The following is an 18,666-nucleotide window of genomic DNA, read 5'->3' as shown; positions in this document are numbered from 1 at the left end:
TGTCATTCTCTTCCATTGGTTTTGTGCGTCCTATCTGTATTTTTATTCAGTAACACAGTTTTTTTTTTAACACAGTCAAATTTCAGTACTTTATGTTTAAATTTGGTAATATTAAGTTAAGAAATGGGTTAAAATGGTTTAAGGAGTGTTTTCAAATGTCTAAAATGATTAGTATGTTCATAAAAAATCGTATAGATAAATATCCTTTTCACAAAACGCGAAATTTCAACCTAACGTAAGTTGAGATTCGACTGTATATGAGGATGACATTGATAAAGAAAGCTTTCTGCTTAACAGGCAAAGTTTGCATGAATTTAAAAATTTCCGTTATCATACATTTCTACAACACTAATATTTATTGTTAGCGGTCCAGGGCATTCAATATCATCCTCTTCTATAACATTTACAGTAGCTTCCATATTAAGTGAATATTGGCACAATAATATCATTAACATCTGAACTGTTCATCCACGGAACATTCTCTGCTGCCAGAAAACAAACACAGTACTAAATTGGCAGTTATCGCTTATTCTTTTCTTTCTAAGCCATGCTTTATTCAAGGCGAATATTGGGGAAATGTGAAAATTTCGATGCCAAATAAACTAAATGGCGTCAAATAGATAGAATGTATGGCATCAAGAAATATGTCTGAGGTCAGCTCGTATTTTTCAGTCTTACGAATCTGATTGGTGCGAGTTTTACTCGCGTAAGACTTGCACCACTCAAATTTGTTTGAAACTTTGTTTCTTTTTCTCCTTTTTTTTTTTTGAAACTTTATTTAAAAGTAGTTTCTACAAATCGTTACAAACTACCTTTTTTTTGTATCAAACTACTCGATATTCTACTTTTTTTAAGGAGTAGTGCGCTACACTACAAACTACTAAAAAATGTAGCTACTACAGTAGCATCGCTTCTTGTAACACGCTACTTTCAACCACTGAATTTACCTATCAATATTTACCTTATCTACCTAGATAGAAATCTAATGAATTTCAAGCATATCTAAACTCAGAAATTAAATGATTTCTTTAATAAAAGAAACCGATAGTTGTTACCTTAGAACCCATTAAATGTGTCAATTTTGGAACTTCATCATTAGAACTTCTTTTGGTAAATAACTGGAAATAGACAGATGTTACACCACACATTCTTCCAAGTCCAACTTCAAAGTATTCCTTTAACTTTTTCTTTTCTTCCTCCAACTCATTCTAGAATTTGATAAAAATTACTTACTTGAAACTTTTTAGCATCAATAATACCAAAAACAACTATGCATCTTCAATGTATGATTATGCAGGTAAAAAGAAATGAAAATTATACAGATATTTTTTTAATTCTTTTTTTTTTAAACTATTTTAAATGAGAAATAGATACTCTACACAATAACAAGAAACTCTTCAAAATGTGAGATCAATCCCATGCAACTTTCAAGTCTGACTGCGAAGAGTTGGCCCTTGACTCCGCCTTGTTTCAGAAGTGTCCATTTTTGTGAAAGGGCAATATGGAGAGGAAAGTTGAAAACGGAATTTTCAAGTGTGTCGTTGGTTCTAAAGCTCCAATATGTCACCTTGGAATTTAAGAAATTAGCCAAAAAGGAAAACATTTTAATTTTGTGCAGTCAAGGGACATGTCTCATTGAACAGGTCACAGGCTATGCAAAGGAGTGGGTTTTGGTTTTACTTCTTTCAGCCGCCATTGGTCAGTGCTAACAATGGCTCCTATAATTAATATCAATTGCAAATTGACGAGAGTAAGGTTGAAATCAAGAATACAAAACTTGTCATTTTTACATTTTTTCCAGCTCAATGCAGTTATTGTTGCAACTTAAACCTTTCAGGTCAAAATAATCACAAAGGGAAATATAGTAACATATTTTCTTTCATATCACCAAAAATATGCTAGACTTCAAAATATGGCACATGTCTCTTCTTAATTCTTTACCTATTTTAAGAAATACTCTATTTCTCAAATGATTGACAAGGGTCATGTGTTTGTGGTCAGACTATACTTATTTATGTGTTATCGATACAGACAAAGCATTAAAAAAAAGTAATTTTTTCTTACTTGTGATAAATCTTGAGGGTGCATAACTACAATTAGTAGTACATCTTCATTATTTGATGTTCTAACTGTCAGTTGTCTCCAAAATCCTTCATGATTTTCTGGATTGAACACATCTCTTGGAGATGACCGGATATACTCTTGGAAACTCTATTTGCATTTAAAAAAAAATTCTTCAATGAAAATTCAAGTTTTTAGCTTTTGAAATAATTGAAATATTTACAGAATGCAAAAAGAAAACCTCTATAATAGCATGAATTTTTTTCACAAAGTATGTACAGTGGAGCATCAAAAATCCGCACAAATTGGGAGAAGTGGTTGTGCGGATTTTTGAATTTGCGGATTTCAAGTCACTAAGGAAATAGGTGGGAGTTGTACCTTTAAATTGGAAAAATAAAAACAACAAGGAATAAAAATATAATAGTTACAGTTATTTACATTAATATATACAAGTTTACAAATCATTAGCTAGTTACATTTTGAAAACATTTCAGAAATTGTAGCTTGTTTCATATTTTTTGATAGTTTAAGCTTAAGTCTTGTTTGTATGTTGTACAGCATTAGGAGTTCTTGCTGCGACACAATATCTTGTTGTTTTAAAATACTTGTATCGGAGAGGAGAGACTTAGTCATTCAACTCCGCTACATGTCATCTTGCAGTCATTACGTCGAATGTAAAGTAACGCAAACCATTTTGCTGATGAGTGTAACAGCGTTGGGATCATTTATTTATCCAGTGATTTAGAGCTTAATGGTACGAAATTCGATAGCGGCGGATTATTGCTCGAAAAAATAGCAGTTTTACGTTCGCAAAAATGATTATCTGGCAAAATTAAGTTTTGGGGAAAATTGACGCGGATTTTGAATGTTGGCGGATTTCAGGGTGGCGAATTTTTGATGCTTCACTGTATTAAGTGCTGGCATGTTCTCAAAAAAAAAAAAAAAAAAAGATAGAAAGAAAAGAAAAAGATAAAAAGAATTTTAAGAATGAGTATTTGCATTATTTGAATTTTAGCAAGTGATTGATGAAAATGACTGTAAATTTCTTTCCTTGATGTACGTTATTAGACAGATAACACGGTTGAGCTTCAAGGTGAAATTAGAATAAATTATCAGATTATCATTATGAATTAGTTTTGCAACAAGTACTGATGACAGAAAGAGTTGTAACTACTGCCTCTTAGTGAAAATAATACACTATACTTACGTAGGGCTGCTAGTCTAATCTGCGAAAAATATTAGGCTATTTGTAATGCCATCATGTTGTTGAGATTGTTGTAGCTCTTAACCTATACAGTGAAACCTGTGTATAACTATACTGTCTGTAACAATAACCTGGCTATTTTTTTTTTTTTTTTGGCCCCAGCAAAATGTCAGCATGAATAATCAAACTGCCTATAATGATAACCTGTCTTATTACGATATTTTTTTTTTCTGTCCCAACAGTATCGTTGTATACAGGTTTTACTATATACAGTAAACTCCCAATTATCCAGGGAATTGGGTGGCATAAGTGCTGCGGATAACAAAACTCGCAGATAAACTGCTAAAAGGCAAAAATGAGGGTCAAATAAGGTAAAAGTTGATTTTCCTCAAAACTTTAGCTGTATTGATGCATAATACTTTCTCCAAATGGTGACAATATATACAGTACAGTAAAAGAATTTTCATATTTTTGCACGACAGATCTTAACATCAATAAAGAACAAGCGTATGAATGATGAAGAAAGCACAATGAATAAATGAATGAATAAAACAATAAAAAATTGGAGTTTATTCACAATTTTCCAAAAAAAAAAAAACAGCCATTGGTATTTAGTTTTTGATGCAAAAACACATGTTCCTGATTGTTCATTGCCTTGCGGATAATCCGCTCCTGGATAATCGGGAGTTTACTGCATAGATATCTTTTTTTTCATAATGACTTTAAATGATCATGGCATTAACAGGGTATATGCATAGAATTGAAAATTCTCCTTTTTAAACAATTTTGCTACAAGGAGCCTATCTATATGGTATAGTTAGGCAGGGATGATGCTTTTATATTACTTATAAAATTTTTAAATACACGAACAAATAATAAAGCTCCATTTTTACCACAGAAGAGTATATTTGAGGTATAAAATGCATCTCAAGAGACTGTTAATATAGAGCAAAGGAGTTTAAAATATACTTTAAGGTACGACAAAACAGCATTTGAGACTGAGAAGCAACGGGATGTAAGTGACAAAATTAAAAATTTGGAGATAACCAGTACAAATAGTAGGTGAACCTCTCATACCTCTCATCCGTCTTAAAAGAAGGGATAGTACTAGCAGCCCTGGTAAGTGCTGCTGAAAAGCATGCACGGGTGCAAGTTTGATGATGTGTTCAAGACGGAAAATTTTTTTAGGCCCCCTCCCCCCTCAAGCATGTGTGCGTAAGGAAAAATTAATGTATATAAATGTTGGAGATTTTAATTATGCCAGTTTTGGAATCTGTTTGATTTGAATTTTAAGCTTTTGACTTTTCTAACAATATGAACTTAATTTAAATTGTAACATTCAAGCATTTTGATATTGTAATTCCAAAAACCTAAAAACTGCCAATAATTTTTTTTTTAATTGAAGTCCAAAAAACTCAATGGTAGGCCATTTTGGTAAAGTTCAGGGAAAGAAGGGGTTCTCTTACATCAAGTTTTTCAAACTGATAGTCCCAAAATCTGACAATATTGGGCGACCTTCAAAATTATTAGAGAAAGAGGGGGGGGGGCACTCTGGACTCTCCCCAAAATTGAAGCTTTGAGGGGTGCCCATTTTAATTAAAAATGAAACGGTACTCCATCTTTCATAACGTTTATACGCTTTTTGAATGCATTATCGAAGGGATGGAATTCAGGAATTCTCCTTCAGCAATATTTCGAAATTGAAGTTCCATAAACGCAATTTTAGACGATGCTAGACAATGTAAGGGGTAAAAGAGTTCGGAGCTCCCCGCCATTAGTTTTTTGCTAATAGTAAACATTTTTATTGCAGCAGTAAAGTCGCTTGGGACATAAGATTTTCACTTTTGCAACATATATCATTTATGATCAGAAAATCTACCCAAGGTAGCACCAACAAACCAGAAAAGAAGGAAAGGTGGGGGAAGGGTATGCAGGGGTCTGTCCAGGATTTTTCACTAGGTCCGTTTTTGTGAAAAATCAATTATTTTTGTGAAAAATCAAATTTTGCAAAAAAAAAAAAAAAAAAAATTTGTAAAAACGAGATTTTTGGATTTTGAGATGGCGCAAGCTGCATCATTGACACTTAAAGTTGAGTGTTTCCCCTCTTTTCTGTTGAGAATATCATTCTTGATTGTTTTTCGAGTATTGGGGTATGGGAGCGCGGCATCGCTTTCTGGGAGATGGGCACCCCTCAAGTATCAATATTTATCTACCATTCTACATCACGTTAAATTATACTAGAAATGTTATTTGTATAGTATTTAAAATAACTGTAAGAAAAAAAATTCAGGCAGGTTCAGCATTTAACTTTTTAACCCAAGACACTGTTTAAGAGCAGAGTTTCGTTTAAACCTTATAAACTCTGTGATTTTTACAAAAATAAAAAAAATATTTTATTTGTTTACCTCTTAACTAAGGGTACTAAACATCGAAAATTCGAAAAATCAGATTTCCACAGCGGATGCAAAGAGATTGCAATCCTTAAAGTGAAGGCATTGAAAGTATAAAAACGGCTTGTAAAATAAATTTTTTTTGATAAAATTATTTTTGAATTGCATTTTAGAGTCCTATGATAAACATATCATAAATATCTGGACACAGCGGAAGGAAAAATAAATAAATAAATAAAATAAAAAATAAACCATCGATTCAGCATTTTAATTATTGACTCATAAAAGAAAATGGAATTCCACTTTAAAAACTTGAAATAAGCTTTGTTACAAAAATAAAGAGACTTTTCATTTATTTGCATCCTAATAAAGCGAAGTTATTGGCTTGAAAAAAAGAACAAAATATAATTCTCATATCGGATGTAAAAAGATTGCGTTTTTCAAAATGTAGGCATCTATAGAAAAAAAAACGGTAAATAAAAGTTTATTTAAAGTTAATTATCCTTTTTAGCATCGAAAAACCAAACCCATATAACTTTCTCCCAAAATAAGTTTAACATTGCACCACCAGACACTAAGTGGCGATAAACAGTTAAACATCGCACCACCAGACGCAAAGTGGCGATAAGTTTGAATTTTGTAACCCTATCTGAAGCGATCACATCCCCCCTCAATCCTACACTCCTTTTTAGTTCTAAGTTCTTTTCACTGTACATTATTGAAGATTAAATCATGAGTGGGGAGAAAAGTGCTTACTACGCCTATTCAGCGAATGTTGACGCTTTTCAAAGAAGTTTACAACAACATCGCTGCATAAAACAAACAAGCAAAATTAAAAACCAAACTGACTTTCGGCTGTTAATTTCTTTCAAAGAAACCAACAACAGGCATTATATTTATTGGCCGTAGTGATTATTTATGGCTTGCAGAAGCATCACAAGAGTGCCGATTTTTTTTTGCTTTTGCAAAATTAGTTGATTTTGTACAAGTTGATTCCTCTAATTTAACCTTAAAAAAGGTTCCAAACATTATCGTTTTTATACAGGAAATATGCTGTATTATTTTATTTTGAGATTTGCTCTTTCAATAAACAATTTGTGAAAGATCCGTTTTTGTTTATCAGAATTTTGTGAAGGGTCTATTTTGGTTGATAGGGATTTTGTGAAAGGTCCGTTTTAGTTGATCGGATTTTTGTGAAGGGTCCGTTAACGGACCCAAATTTGCTCTGGCCAGACCCCTGTATAAACTCTGTGATTTTTTCAAAAATAAAAAAATACTTCATTTGTTTACCTCTTAACAAAGCATAATAAACAGCGACAATTCGAAAAATCAGATTCCCATAACGGATGCAAAGAGATTGCAATCCTCAAAGTGAAAACATCAAAAGTATAAAAACGGCTTGTAAAATAAATACCGTATTTTATGGAAGAAACGCCGCACTCGCAATAATAAGCGCAATGTACGAAAAACGTATCGTAAACGCCGCGCTAACGATGATGAGTACGCAGTATGTCACTGATACTTTAGACTGCTTAAAAGGTAGCAAAAATAGAAAAAACAATTAAAAATTCATTTATAATCATTAAAAACATTTACAGCGCTTATGGAAAAGGTAAAATTAATGTATGACAATGGAAAAAACAACAATAGAAAAACATAAAAAGTAAACAAATCAACGAGACAAGTCAGTTGCCAGATACAAAAAAAATTAAGTTCGTGCGTTGTAGTTTTTTTAAGTGCTTAGCTCCACTACAGCACGCTTTTTAAAGCGGGTCGCATCCTCTTAATTAGAAACTACTTTAGTTAAATCCCTCGAAATCGCTTGATTCAACATCAGAATGGAAGAGTGAGAGAAGTTCATCTTCCGATTCTGCATCATTTTCACGCGATTCTTCGTCGTCCGAGATAGTTTCGACAATCTCTGGCACATTTTCGCAAAAGATTTCTGCTTTTGCGAAAGCTCCTTTTATAGTGTTAGGCGACACTTCTTTCCAAGCAAGCGATACCCATTTCGCCACTTCTTCATACAAAGCTCGCTTAAGGTTGCCTGCTTTTGTGTATGAAGCATTTGCGGCCATCCAAGTTTCCCACTGCTTCCGTACATGGCATTTAAAGCTGCAATTAACGGTTAAATCCAGGGGCTGTAGCAGCTTCGTTAATCCACCTGGAATAATAGCAAGAGAAGCAGATGCCTGTTTTGCGTGCTCTTTAACTGAATCCAACAAATGAGCGCGCATCGAATCAAAAATAAGGAGGCCCCTGGGTTCGAAAAAACATCCCTTTCGTTTCCGCCACACTTCCGTTATCCAATGCAACATTACGCTTTCACACATCCAGCCTTTTTCGTTGCACTGGATAATCACATCCTTCGGGAAATTTTCCTTCGGAATTGTCTTCCGCTTGAAAATTATTAGCGGTTTTAGCTTCTCCCCATCTGCTGAACAGGCGAGGACACACGTAAATGAGGACTTTTCATGTCCTGTAGTCGCAATTGCGATGGATTTTTCCCCTGTTTTGCTGACTGTCCGGTTGGGAGGACAATCAAAAGTCAGGGGAACCTCGTCCATGTTAATCACTTGTGAAGCTGTCAGCTTTTTATCAGCAATCGTACGATGTACAAAATCCAGAAATGACTTTTTTTTTGCCTCCCAGTCATCAGGCAAACTCTGTCCAACAGTCGTTTTTTGCCGCACTGATAACTTTTTTCGGTGCATAAACCGATAGCACCAGTTTGAGTTGCCGTTGAAATTATGTATCTCCATATCAGTGGCCATCCTTCTCGCTTGAATGTGAATATGCACTGTGGAGAGAGGGGATCCCTTTTCCCTTTGCTCCAAAATATACTTTTCGAGCCGATCTTCCAAAACAGGCCACCGGGCGATTCCGCCTCTTCTAGTCCGTTTAGTTTTCGGCATCTCTTTGAGCTCCGTGTTTTCTGATCGCCAACGACGGATGCATCGCTCATCAACTGCAAATTCGCGTCCTGCAGCACGATTTCCAACACTCTCCGCCTTTTCAATGACCTGAAGCTTAAAGGCTGCAGTATAGCTCATGTGACGCTTAGGAGCCATGAGAGAAATTCAAAAATATCGAACGAACGAAAGATAAGAAGCGCTAGTAGAAAATAGGCTCGCAGCTTTCCAATACTGAATCAATGAGAAAGGAATGCCGTTTCACCTTTCCCCCACTGGTTTGACCAGGGAGCAGAGGTGGAAGAGATTATTTTTAACACCCCCAGAAAAAAAGGGGTTGGGTAGCCATGCGAGGCAACGTGATTTTCAGATCGGAGCTGGCGCCATCTTTTGGCAACAATGTGAAATATACTGAAATTCGAATATCCGATTTTTTTTTTTTTTTTTGAAAGCAAATAAAAATTTTTAAAACATCATAAACACCGCACTGGTATAAACGCCGCATTTCACTTTTTTTTGGTTTCAAACACGTAAACGCCGCGGCGTTTCTTCCATAAAATACGGTATTTCTGATACAATTATTTTAGAATTGCATTTTAGAGTCCTATGATAAACATATCATTTATGACTGGACATAGTTGAATCAAAAATAAAATAAAATAAAATAAAAAATGAACCATCGATTCAGCATTTAAATTTTTGACTCATAAAAGAAAATGGAATTCAGCTTTAAAAACTTAAAATAGACGTTATTACAAAAATAAAGAGACTTTTCATTTATTTGCATCCTAATTGTTGGAACTCGCGTACTACCGTGGATGAAATACCCGAAGTTCGAGGAACTAAAACGGGTTGTTGCAAGCCCAACAGAAATTGTGGTGTGATCTGCTCGGGGGAAAAAATGGAATTGAAAAACACATTTAACAGTCAAAAACAATTTTATTCAATAACGATAAATATATATCTTAAAATTTGTAATATCAACAAGGGTAAATAAACTACTTTTAAAACCCAAACATTTTGACTGAAAATACCCCCCCCCCCCCACACAAGAACATTTATAGGAACACATTTCATAATACAGTACCGTTGAATTCCAAAACTTAACGGACTAGTCAACGCTAGTCCACCTTGAGTCCATTGCCTAAAAATAGAGTAGTCCTGATAATATTCAAGATGGAAGTTCATACCATTCAGGATATTCACTCTTTAATACTTGGCATATCAAAATGTGAAGGCCTGATCCTTCCATAGGATCCTACGTGAAAATTGATTGCAGCCCGTACCACTCATGGCCAGCCACCATGCTGGACCTTCCGTAGACTTGACCTCTCGGACACCAAGAACCGCCACATCCGGTGAAGAACCCTTACACGCGGACATCCAGTCCAGCCAGACTCCAGGACATCTTTTAATCCAATCCAGCGTGAACCTTCGACGGTCTTGTGAAGCCTACGTCCAACAACATCAACTTCCGTGAAAGAAACTCCACAATCTTTCACCTTTTCATCCTTCACCACCAAAATGCCTCAAGGTGACCAATGGAACCTGCCTGCTCTTTTAGCCGGGCACAACAAACTTATTTCCTACATTTTTCTAAAAATAAAGTCCACTCGACAACGTGGAACTGATGAGAAACTGGAGCACACTGCTCCCAGTAACCACCGAACTGCAGTTACGGCGACATCAAAACTGATAAGATAAGAATAATAAGAGAGGGATTGATTGATTGGATGCACTCTCTTAAATACATTTCCCAATTCCACCACGTGATGATGTGACGTTTATCGAATCACATGCATAAATTATCACTGTGAAACAACACAACAGTTTATATTTTAACTGTGAAAACCTTTTAAAATAATTGTTCACCTGCACTCAGCAAAACGTTACTCAACTCGGTAACAATGACGTCACATCATCGCGTTGTGTAAACAAACGCATCATTCTGTTGGAGTTTCTACTTTGGGGAACAATTCGTCCGCCGGTTAGGTAGTGGGATAATTTTCAATGTTTGTAATACAATGAATTAAGTTACTAGAACTTTCTTAAACCTTGGTCTTCAAGAACTAAAATTTCATATTTTTGCTAACAAGTTCCCCCCTCTTGGAGACAATTCATAAAGGTACATAGATAGCATTTCAAACACAATTTTAATCACATTGAAAATTACTTAAACATTCAAATCAAATTGAACTTTTAGAATTCCTCCCATCTCTTAATTTTTTGAAAAACAACCTCTTATATTTTGAAAAACTAACTTTCATTTCAAATTCTCAAAAACAATTTCAAATTTAATTTCCTTAATTTATATTCCGAAGCAATTTAGTTTATAGCGTTCTTATAATATTTTAATTTTTGGACAACTTTTAGCTTCAACAAGATTCATTTTTAAATTTTTTTGGTTTTAGAAACAACTTATAGTTTCAAACTTCAGTTTCCAATGTAAGAGTGAAGGCTTTCACGGCCGGTGTCAATATTATGAAAGGATTCCGGGCTGTTGTGCCGTGGTCTGAGTGTATATTCTCCAAACGTTTCGGCTGCATCTGCGGCAGCCATCCCCAATTTGAAGAAGTTGCTCTCAGCACTGCGGAAAAACAACCGACTTGCTGGCTCAGATACGTCGACGACACTTTCGTGATATGGAGCCATGGAAAAGACGAACTTCAAAGATTCTTGACTCACATAAACAGCCAACATGAGAATATCCAATTTACGATGGAAACCGAAAACGACGGGAAGTTGCCTTTCCTGGATGTCTTGGTCAGTCGCAGAGATGACGGATCCCTAGGCCATCGTGTTTATCGCAAACCTACACATACTGATCGCTATCTACACAAGGACTCTAATCACCATCCTCGACAGAAGAGAGGTGTAATGAAAACTTTATTCGTGAGAGCCAACAGAATCTGCGAACCGACTGCTATCGAGCATGAAATCTCCCACCTCACAAATGTTTTCCAAGCCAACGGTTTTTCAAAGCAAGAGATCAAAAGAGCCTTCCACCCCAAAATAAAAAAACAGCCACTTAAAGAAGATCCGATCAAGTCCACAGCCTACCTCCCCTACGTTGAGGACGTCACTGATAGAATCGAAAGACTTCTGCGACGCCACAATATCAAGACTGTTTTCAAACCCACCCACCGAACCAGCGACTTATTACGATCTGTGAAAGATGCAAGAGATCCCTTGTCCGCCGCAGGTGTTTACAAGATTCCCTGTTCCTGCGGATCTACCTATATTGGAACTACTAAGAGAAGCGTCAACACTAGAATCAAAGAACATCAAAGAAATTGCAGACTAGGTCACACTCAGAAGTCAGCAGTCGCAGAACACACTTTTAGTGAGGGGAACCATGACATCAAATTCAAAGAGACAAAAATACTTTCAAGGACTTGCCATTATTATGTGAGATTGAACAGAGAAGCCATCGAGATATTCAAACATCCAAATAATTTCAAACAAAAAAGAAGAAGGAATAAAGATAAACAAGCTCTGGCATCAAATACTGAAAAGGATCAAAACAACAAGAACCCCCCAGCCAATCAGAAACAAGGACGGACCTTCAGCTGAATCCCCAGCAGCCAATCCCCGAGCAGGAAAAGGAGAGCCTAAGCTCCAATCAGGAAGCGATGAAGACGGACGTTCACCAGCCAATCCCAGTCCAGAACCAAGAGGACCCATGCCCTATAAATGTTGACAGCACTTCGACACTTGCATCAGTTGCCAAGAAGTCTCTTCCCTGGAAGTTACGAACTCGGAACCACTGAGGATGGCTGCCGCAGATGCAGCCGAAACGTTTGGAGAATATACACTCAGACCACGGCACAACAGCACGGAATCCTTTCATAATATTCAGTTTCCAAATTCTCATTCATTGAATTTTATTCACAATTTTAAAATTTAGAAACTATTTTTACTTTTACAGGAACAATTTCAGTTCCTCATCATTAGATTTTTGAAACAATTTAAATTCAATTTGAGGAAAACCTAAAATTGCAAGACAGCCTAAATCTTATATTTTTATACAAGGCTTCCTGCCAGGAACTTAATCCAAAGTCATTCCCCCCGTCTCCAAAACATTCCCCTACGGGGGCTTTTCATGATTTGAGAGACAAATTCTTATACTACAGCCACAAAAATAGCAAAACTTATTATGCTATAATAATTAATGGCACAAATCTAATTACTTGAAAAAACTCTTATATTAATCTTTACTGCCGAAAAATAGCTAAGAATTATACGCTATTAAAAATACGGCATTAATTTCGCCAATTCAACTTCTTATACTAATGTTTATCAGGCAAAAAAAACAGCCAAAACTATTATATCTGTTATTAAAAATAGTTGTCTTCAATCCAATGGATTAAAAATTCCGGTACTAATAGCAACAGCCGAAAAATAGCTAAACCTTATAATGCTATTAAAAGTACACAGCAAACATCAATTGGAAAAATTCTTATATTCTTTTAAAATTCATGAAACAATTTTACTTTTCATGATTTAGGGTTCTGAAACAATTTAAGTCTCACACAGAAACAAATCCAAATCCGGACCCTCAGAAACACTTAGTTTCAAATTAAAGTTTCCCTAACTTATACTTTTGGAAACACTATAATTCTTAATTTAGACCACAGAAACAAATTTTAATTTCAATTCATTAATTAGATTTTATTCTCAGAAACAACTTTTAGTTTCCAATTGGAAGACCTCTAATGTAAGATAGCCATAATTCATATTCTTTGAATACAGGCTTCATGCCAACAAATTTTATTTATATCCATGTCTTCCCCATGTCTACAAAACAAATCACCAATTGGGGGCATTTCTTGTTTTGAGACAAATTTCATTTTTCACATTGCCGAAAAATAGCAAAATAATATGCTATTAAAATCACTCGGCCAAAACCTAATTAATTAACATTCCAAATTACTATAAGTCTAAAAAAAAACATTTTCATACAATTACTTAAAATTTCCCCCCAACTCGGCGGCGAATGCACCAACAGATTCATTATTTTTATATTATTCAAACAAATTTATATCATGCACAACAGCTACTTTGACCAAAACAAATGGGGGTTCTCAAACTTTGTTTTTAAATTACACAATATTTCATATTGGTTGCCAATTTTACTAAGGGCAACATTTTAAAATTTACTTTCAATTTAAAAGCTTTCTAATCTCATTATTCAATTGCCTATTTTATCAGGTAGCACAATTTCATATTTCAAAAATTCCATTCACCCAAGCAGACCAAACCACGCTCTGCTACCACTTGTTGGAACTCGCGTACTACCGTGGATGAAATACCCAAAGTTCGAGGAACTAAAACGGGTTGTTGCAAGCCCAACAGAAATTGTGGTGTGATCTGCTCGGGGGAAAAAAATGGATTTGAAAAACGCATTTAACAGTCAAAAACAATTTTATTCAATAACGATAAATATATATCTTAAAATTTGTAATATCAACAAGGGTAAATAAACTACTTTTAAAACCCAAACATTTTGAGTGAAAATAACCCCCCCCCCCCACAAGAACATTTATAGGAACACATTTCATAATACAGTACCGTTGAATTCCAAAACTTAACGGACTAGTCAACGCTAGTCCACCTTGAGTCCATTGCCTAAAAATAGAGTAGTCCTGATAATATTCAAGATGGAAGTTCATACCATTCAGGATATTCACTCTTTAATACTTGGCATATCAAAATGTGAAGGCCTGATCCTTCCATAGGATCCTACGTGAAAATTGATTGCAGCCCGTACCACTCATGGCCAGCCACCATGCTGGACCTTCCGTAGACTTGACCTCTCGGACACCAAGAACCGCCACATCCGGTGAAGAAACCTTACACGCGGACATCCAGTCCAGCCAGACTCCAGGACATCTTTTAATCCAATCCAGCGTGAACCTTCGACGGTCTTGTGAAGCCTACGTCCAACAACATCAACTTCCGTGAAAAAAACTCCACAATCTTTCACCTTTTCATCCTTCACCACCAAAATGCCTCAAGGTGACCAATGGAACCTGCCCGCTCTTTTAGCCGGGCACAACGAACTTATTTCCTACATTTTTCTAAAAATAAAGTCCACTCGACAACGTGGAACTGATGAGAAACTGGAGCACACCGCTCCCAGTAACCACCGAACTGCAGTTACGGCGACATCAAAACTGATAAGATAAGAATAATAAGAGAGGGATTGATTGATTGGATGCACTCTCTTAAATACATTTCCCAATTCCACCACGTCATGATGTGACGTTTATCGAATCATATGCATAAATTATCACTGTGAAACAACACAACAGTTTATATTTAACTGTGAAAACCTTTTAAAATGATTGTTCACCTGCACTCAGCAAAACGTTACTCAACTCGGTAACAATGACATCACATCATCGCGTTGTGTAAACAAACGCATCATTCTGTTGGAGTTTCTACTTTGGGGAACAATTCGTCCGCCGGTTAGGTAGTGGGATAATTTTCAATGTTTGTAATACAATGAATTAAGTTACTAGAACTTTCTTAAACCTTTGGGAATTGTCTTCAAGAACTAAAATTTCATATTTTTGCTAACACTAATAAAGCGAAGTTAGCTTGAGAAAAGAATAATATATGATTCTTATATCGAATGTAAAAAGATTGCGCTTTTTAAAATGTAGGCATCTTAAGAAAAAAACGTTAAATAAAAGACTTTATTTAAAATTAATGATCTTTTTTAGCATCGAAAAATCAAACCCATATAACTTTCTCCCAAAATAACAATTAAACAATGCCCCGCCAGACACTAAGTGGCGATAAACAGTTAAACATCGCACCTGCCAGACGCTAAGTGGCGATAAGTTCATGTTGGTAACCCTATCTGAAGCGATCACATTTCCCCCCCATCCCTACTATCTTTTGCAGTTCTAAGTTCATTTCGCTGTATATTATTGTTTATTAAATCATGAGCGCAGAGAAAAATGCTTACTACTGACTGAGTGAGAGTTGCTTTTTCAGAGAAGTTTACAACAACACAGAGAAGTTAACAACAACACCGCTGCATAAAACAAACAAGCAAAATTATAAACCAAACTGACATTCAGCTGTTAATTTCTTTCAAAGACCAGCAACAATCATTATATTTATTTGGCCTTAGTAGTTATTTATCGCTTGCAGGAGCATCACAAGTGTGCCGATTTTTTTTTCTTTTTCAAAATTAGCAGATTTTGTATAAGTTGATCCCTCTAATTTAACTTTTAAAAAGGTTCCAAACATTATCATTTTTGTGCACAGAAATATGCTGTGTTATTTTGATTTGAGATTTGCTCTTCCAATAAAAGATTTGAGAAAGATCTGTTTTTGTTTATCTGAATTTTGTGAAGGGTCCGTTTTGGTTGATCCGATTTTTGTGAAGGGTCCGTTAACCAGGGTTGGGTTTTGGACTGTCCAAAACTGGTTTAGGACAAGACAGGTGGTTTTTACCGTCCAAAACTGTCCAAAAGTGTCCGAAACTGTCTTAAACTGTCCAAAACTATGCTAAAGCTAAAGGTGTGTAATCTAATCAATTTGTTTTAATGCAATATTCTTAATACATAAATGCGGATATTAATGAGGTTTAATTATAATGAGTATTTGATAATATTTTTCTCCGAATGGTCATTAAAAAAATATTTTACTTGAAAAAATTCCAGTAACTAGTACATAGAAACTTCCTTGTGTAACAGTTGGTAGAGTTATGAAAAGAAATACACAACACCACCAAGACAACTAATTTCAGTTCCATTTATAACTCAAAGGAATGTTATTAAATGTGCAATAAATATCGAGGTGAAAAAAAAGCTTAATTTTTTTAATGGTTTTTGCAAATAATTTTTACATAATGTTTAGATTAAAGAACAAGAAATTCATGATTAAACACTTAATTATAAAACTCTTGTGCTATTCTTTTTTTAGTTCATATTTTTAATATAATACATTCTGCAACTACAAAAATTTGTAATTTGTTGCATTTAAGTCAATTATTGAACTATATTTTGAACACTTTCTTTTGCACACATGCATAAATGTCGAAAAATTTGGTTAACCCCTTGAGGACCAGCGCGCGGAAAACAAAACGCACTCACGGGACCGAACGCTCCGCAATGGAACGTCGCCACGGGCCCACGCACTTTGAGCTGTTAAGCCTAATTTTCCTAAAAAAATCATATAAAATCAGAATTTCAATATAAATACTCCAAATTTATAGGATATGTAAATAATGTATAACTACTTAATATTTATTAACACCAAAGGTATAACACTAAAATAAAAGAATTAAATATGCAAAACACTAACCTTCTGTATGCACACAAAAATAAAGGATACGATACGCAAATAAACATATGAACAAATACCATTGAAATCAGAATGAAAAAAACCTGTGCTTTACTAGTCTTTATGAACTTAATTTTAAAAATTCTGCTGCGTGTGGTATAGTTCAAAACAAGGATCGACACACAGTCCTACGTTGCATATTTTACACTCATAGTACGAAGTTTGCCTTGACTTTTTGTTTTTTGTGCAAACGACGCATCGTCTTCTAGTTTTGTTACCTTTTCCATCAATGTAAATTTTTGGAAAATGTCTACCGGATAATCGAAAAGGTTGAGTGTCCGGTGATTTTGGAGCTATCTTATGAGTCTTCGGTTTGCTAAACTTATCAGTTATTTGATGAACAATTCTAGTTCTGAATTCCAAAGCTGATAGTTTTTCTCCTTTTACTTTCGAATATATAATGTTTGCGTTTAGAAGTGCCATATCTAAAAATCCAAAAAACAGTTTTTTATACCATTTAACTGTTTTTCTGAAAGCAGGATAATGGTGAATGACTGAATCACCGCAGTCAACGCTTCCCATGTTTTGATTGTATTCAACAACACACAACGGCTTTGAAATGTCCTCTCCAGTCTTTCTGTCTTTCTTGCCGACTGGCACAATAACATTGTCATGAGCAGTTGACAGCATTAAAACAGTTTTCTTTTTGTCCTTAAATGCAAATAAGTTCACACAATTTTTCTGCATCACAACAGTTTCATTTTTTTTTACATCAGGAATGATTTTCGGCATTCCTTTTCTGTTTCGCATGACAGTCCCACACATGTTTGTGTTGTTTTCATGCAGATATGAAGCAAGGTTTGGGGACACAAAAAATCTGTCTAAATATAAGTTGTATCCTTTTCCCAACAGATCTGATAAAAGTGTTTTCACAACTCTCTCACCATAGAGACCTGCAGTTTGAATGATCTCAGTATCCTTTCCAGTGTAAACACAACAGTTCCATATGTATCCTGTCTGCGATTCACACAATTTATATATTTTTATTCCATATCTCGCTCTTTTAGATGGTATATACTGATGAAAACTTAAACATCCTTTCCAACCAAACAGAGTTTCATCAATGCATATGTTTCTTTCAGGCGTAAGTATGGACTTGAAATTTTCTATTAGTGCAGTTAGTACTGGCTTGATTTTCTCCAGTTTTTTCGCTTCGGTATCGGAATTAAAATGCAGGAATCTCAAAATGTCTAGGAATCTGTTTCTTGCCATAGCCATGCTAAAAAATGGTGTTAAAAGCATTGTATTTGTAGAAAAATACATTTTTAAGTTAGGTTTTCGGATGATACTCATTAGAATTACTAATGAGAGAAATATCATAAGTTCATCCACTGTTATGTTCTGAAAAGGCTTGATAAGACAGCTAGTTGAGGGTTCAGATTCACTTTGCTTTTTCTCGATTATTTTCTGAGCAAAAGCATTTGTTTCATTGATGATGATATCTAAAAGTCTCTCATCAAAGAAAAGGTTAAAACAATCCAGTTCAGTCACTGGCTGCGCTGTGGTAAAATTTGGTCCAGTTCTCACCGAAAAGTCAATTTGCGGAATTTGTTTTATCTCTGAAGACCAATTAGTGGCAGGCTCAGAGCAAGCATCGCCTGCAACCTCTTCATCAAAATCATATCCTTCAGTTTCTGAGGAAGATGAACCTTCCGAACCACTATAATTTCCTATATCACAGTCACTATCTTCGCTAGTTTCGGAATCACTTTCATTCATAATTTTACTAATTTCACTC

At 35.1% G+C, this 18,666-nt stretch overlaps 1 protein-coding gene across 1 annotated transcript in view; it reads right to left on the bottom strand.

Moving 5' to 3' along the window:
* The window catches only part of LOC129217452 (tRNA (uracil-5-)-methyltransferase homolog A-like), an 88,660-nt gene that overhangs the window by 15,471 nt on the left and 54,523 nt on the right, over nucleotides 1–18,666 (bottom strand). The window contains exons 8-9 of the mRNA XM_054851753.1: nucleotides 2,065–2,211; nucleotides 1,056–1,208 (exon numbers count right to left, since the gene is read on the bottom strand). Of these exons, the coding sequence (XP_054707728.1) occupies nucleotides 1,056–1,208; nucleotides 2,065–2,211 (300 nt within the window). The remainder of the gene's footprint in view (nucleotides 1–1,055; nucleotides 1,209–2,064; nucleotides 2,212–18,666) is intronic.

The sequence above is a fragment of the Uloborus diversus genome, chromosome 2 (assembly GCF_026930045.1).
Source record: "Uloborus diversus isolate 005 chromosome 2, Udiv.v.3.1, whole genome shotgun sequence".
Classification (NCBI taxonomy): domain Eukaryota; kingdom Metazoa; phylum Arthropoda; class Arachnida; order Araneae; family Uloboridae; genus Uloborus; species Uloborus diversus.
Note: the sequence above shows the minus strand (reverse complement) of the source record. Positions and strands in the feature narration are given on the sequence as shown.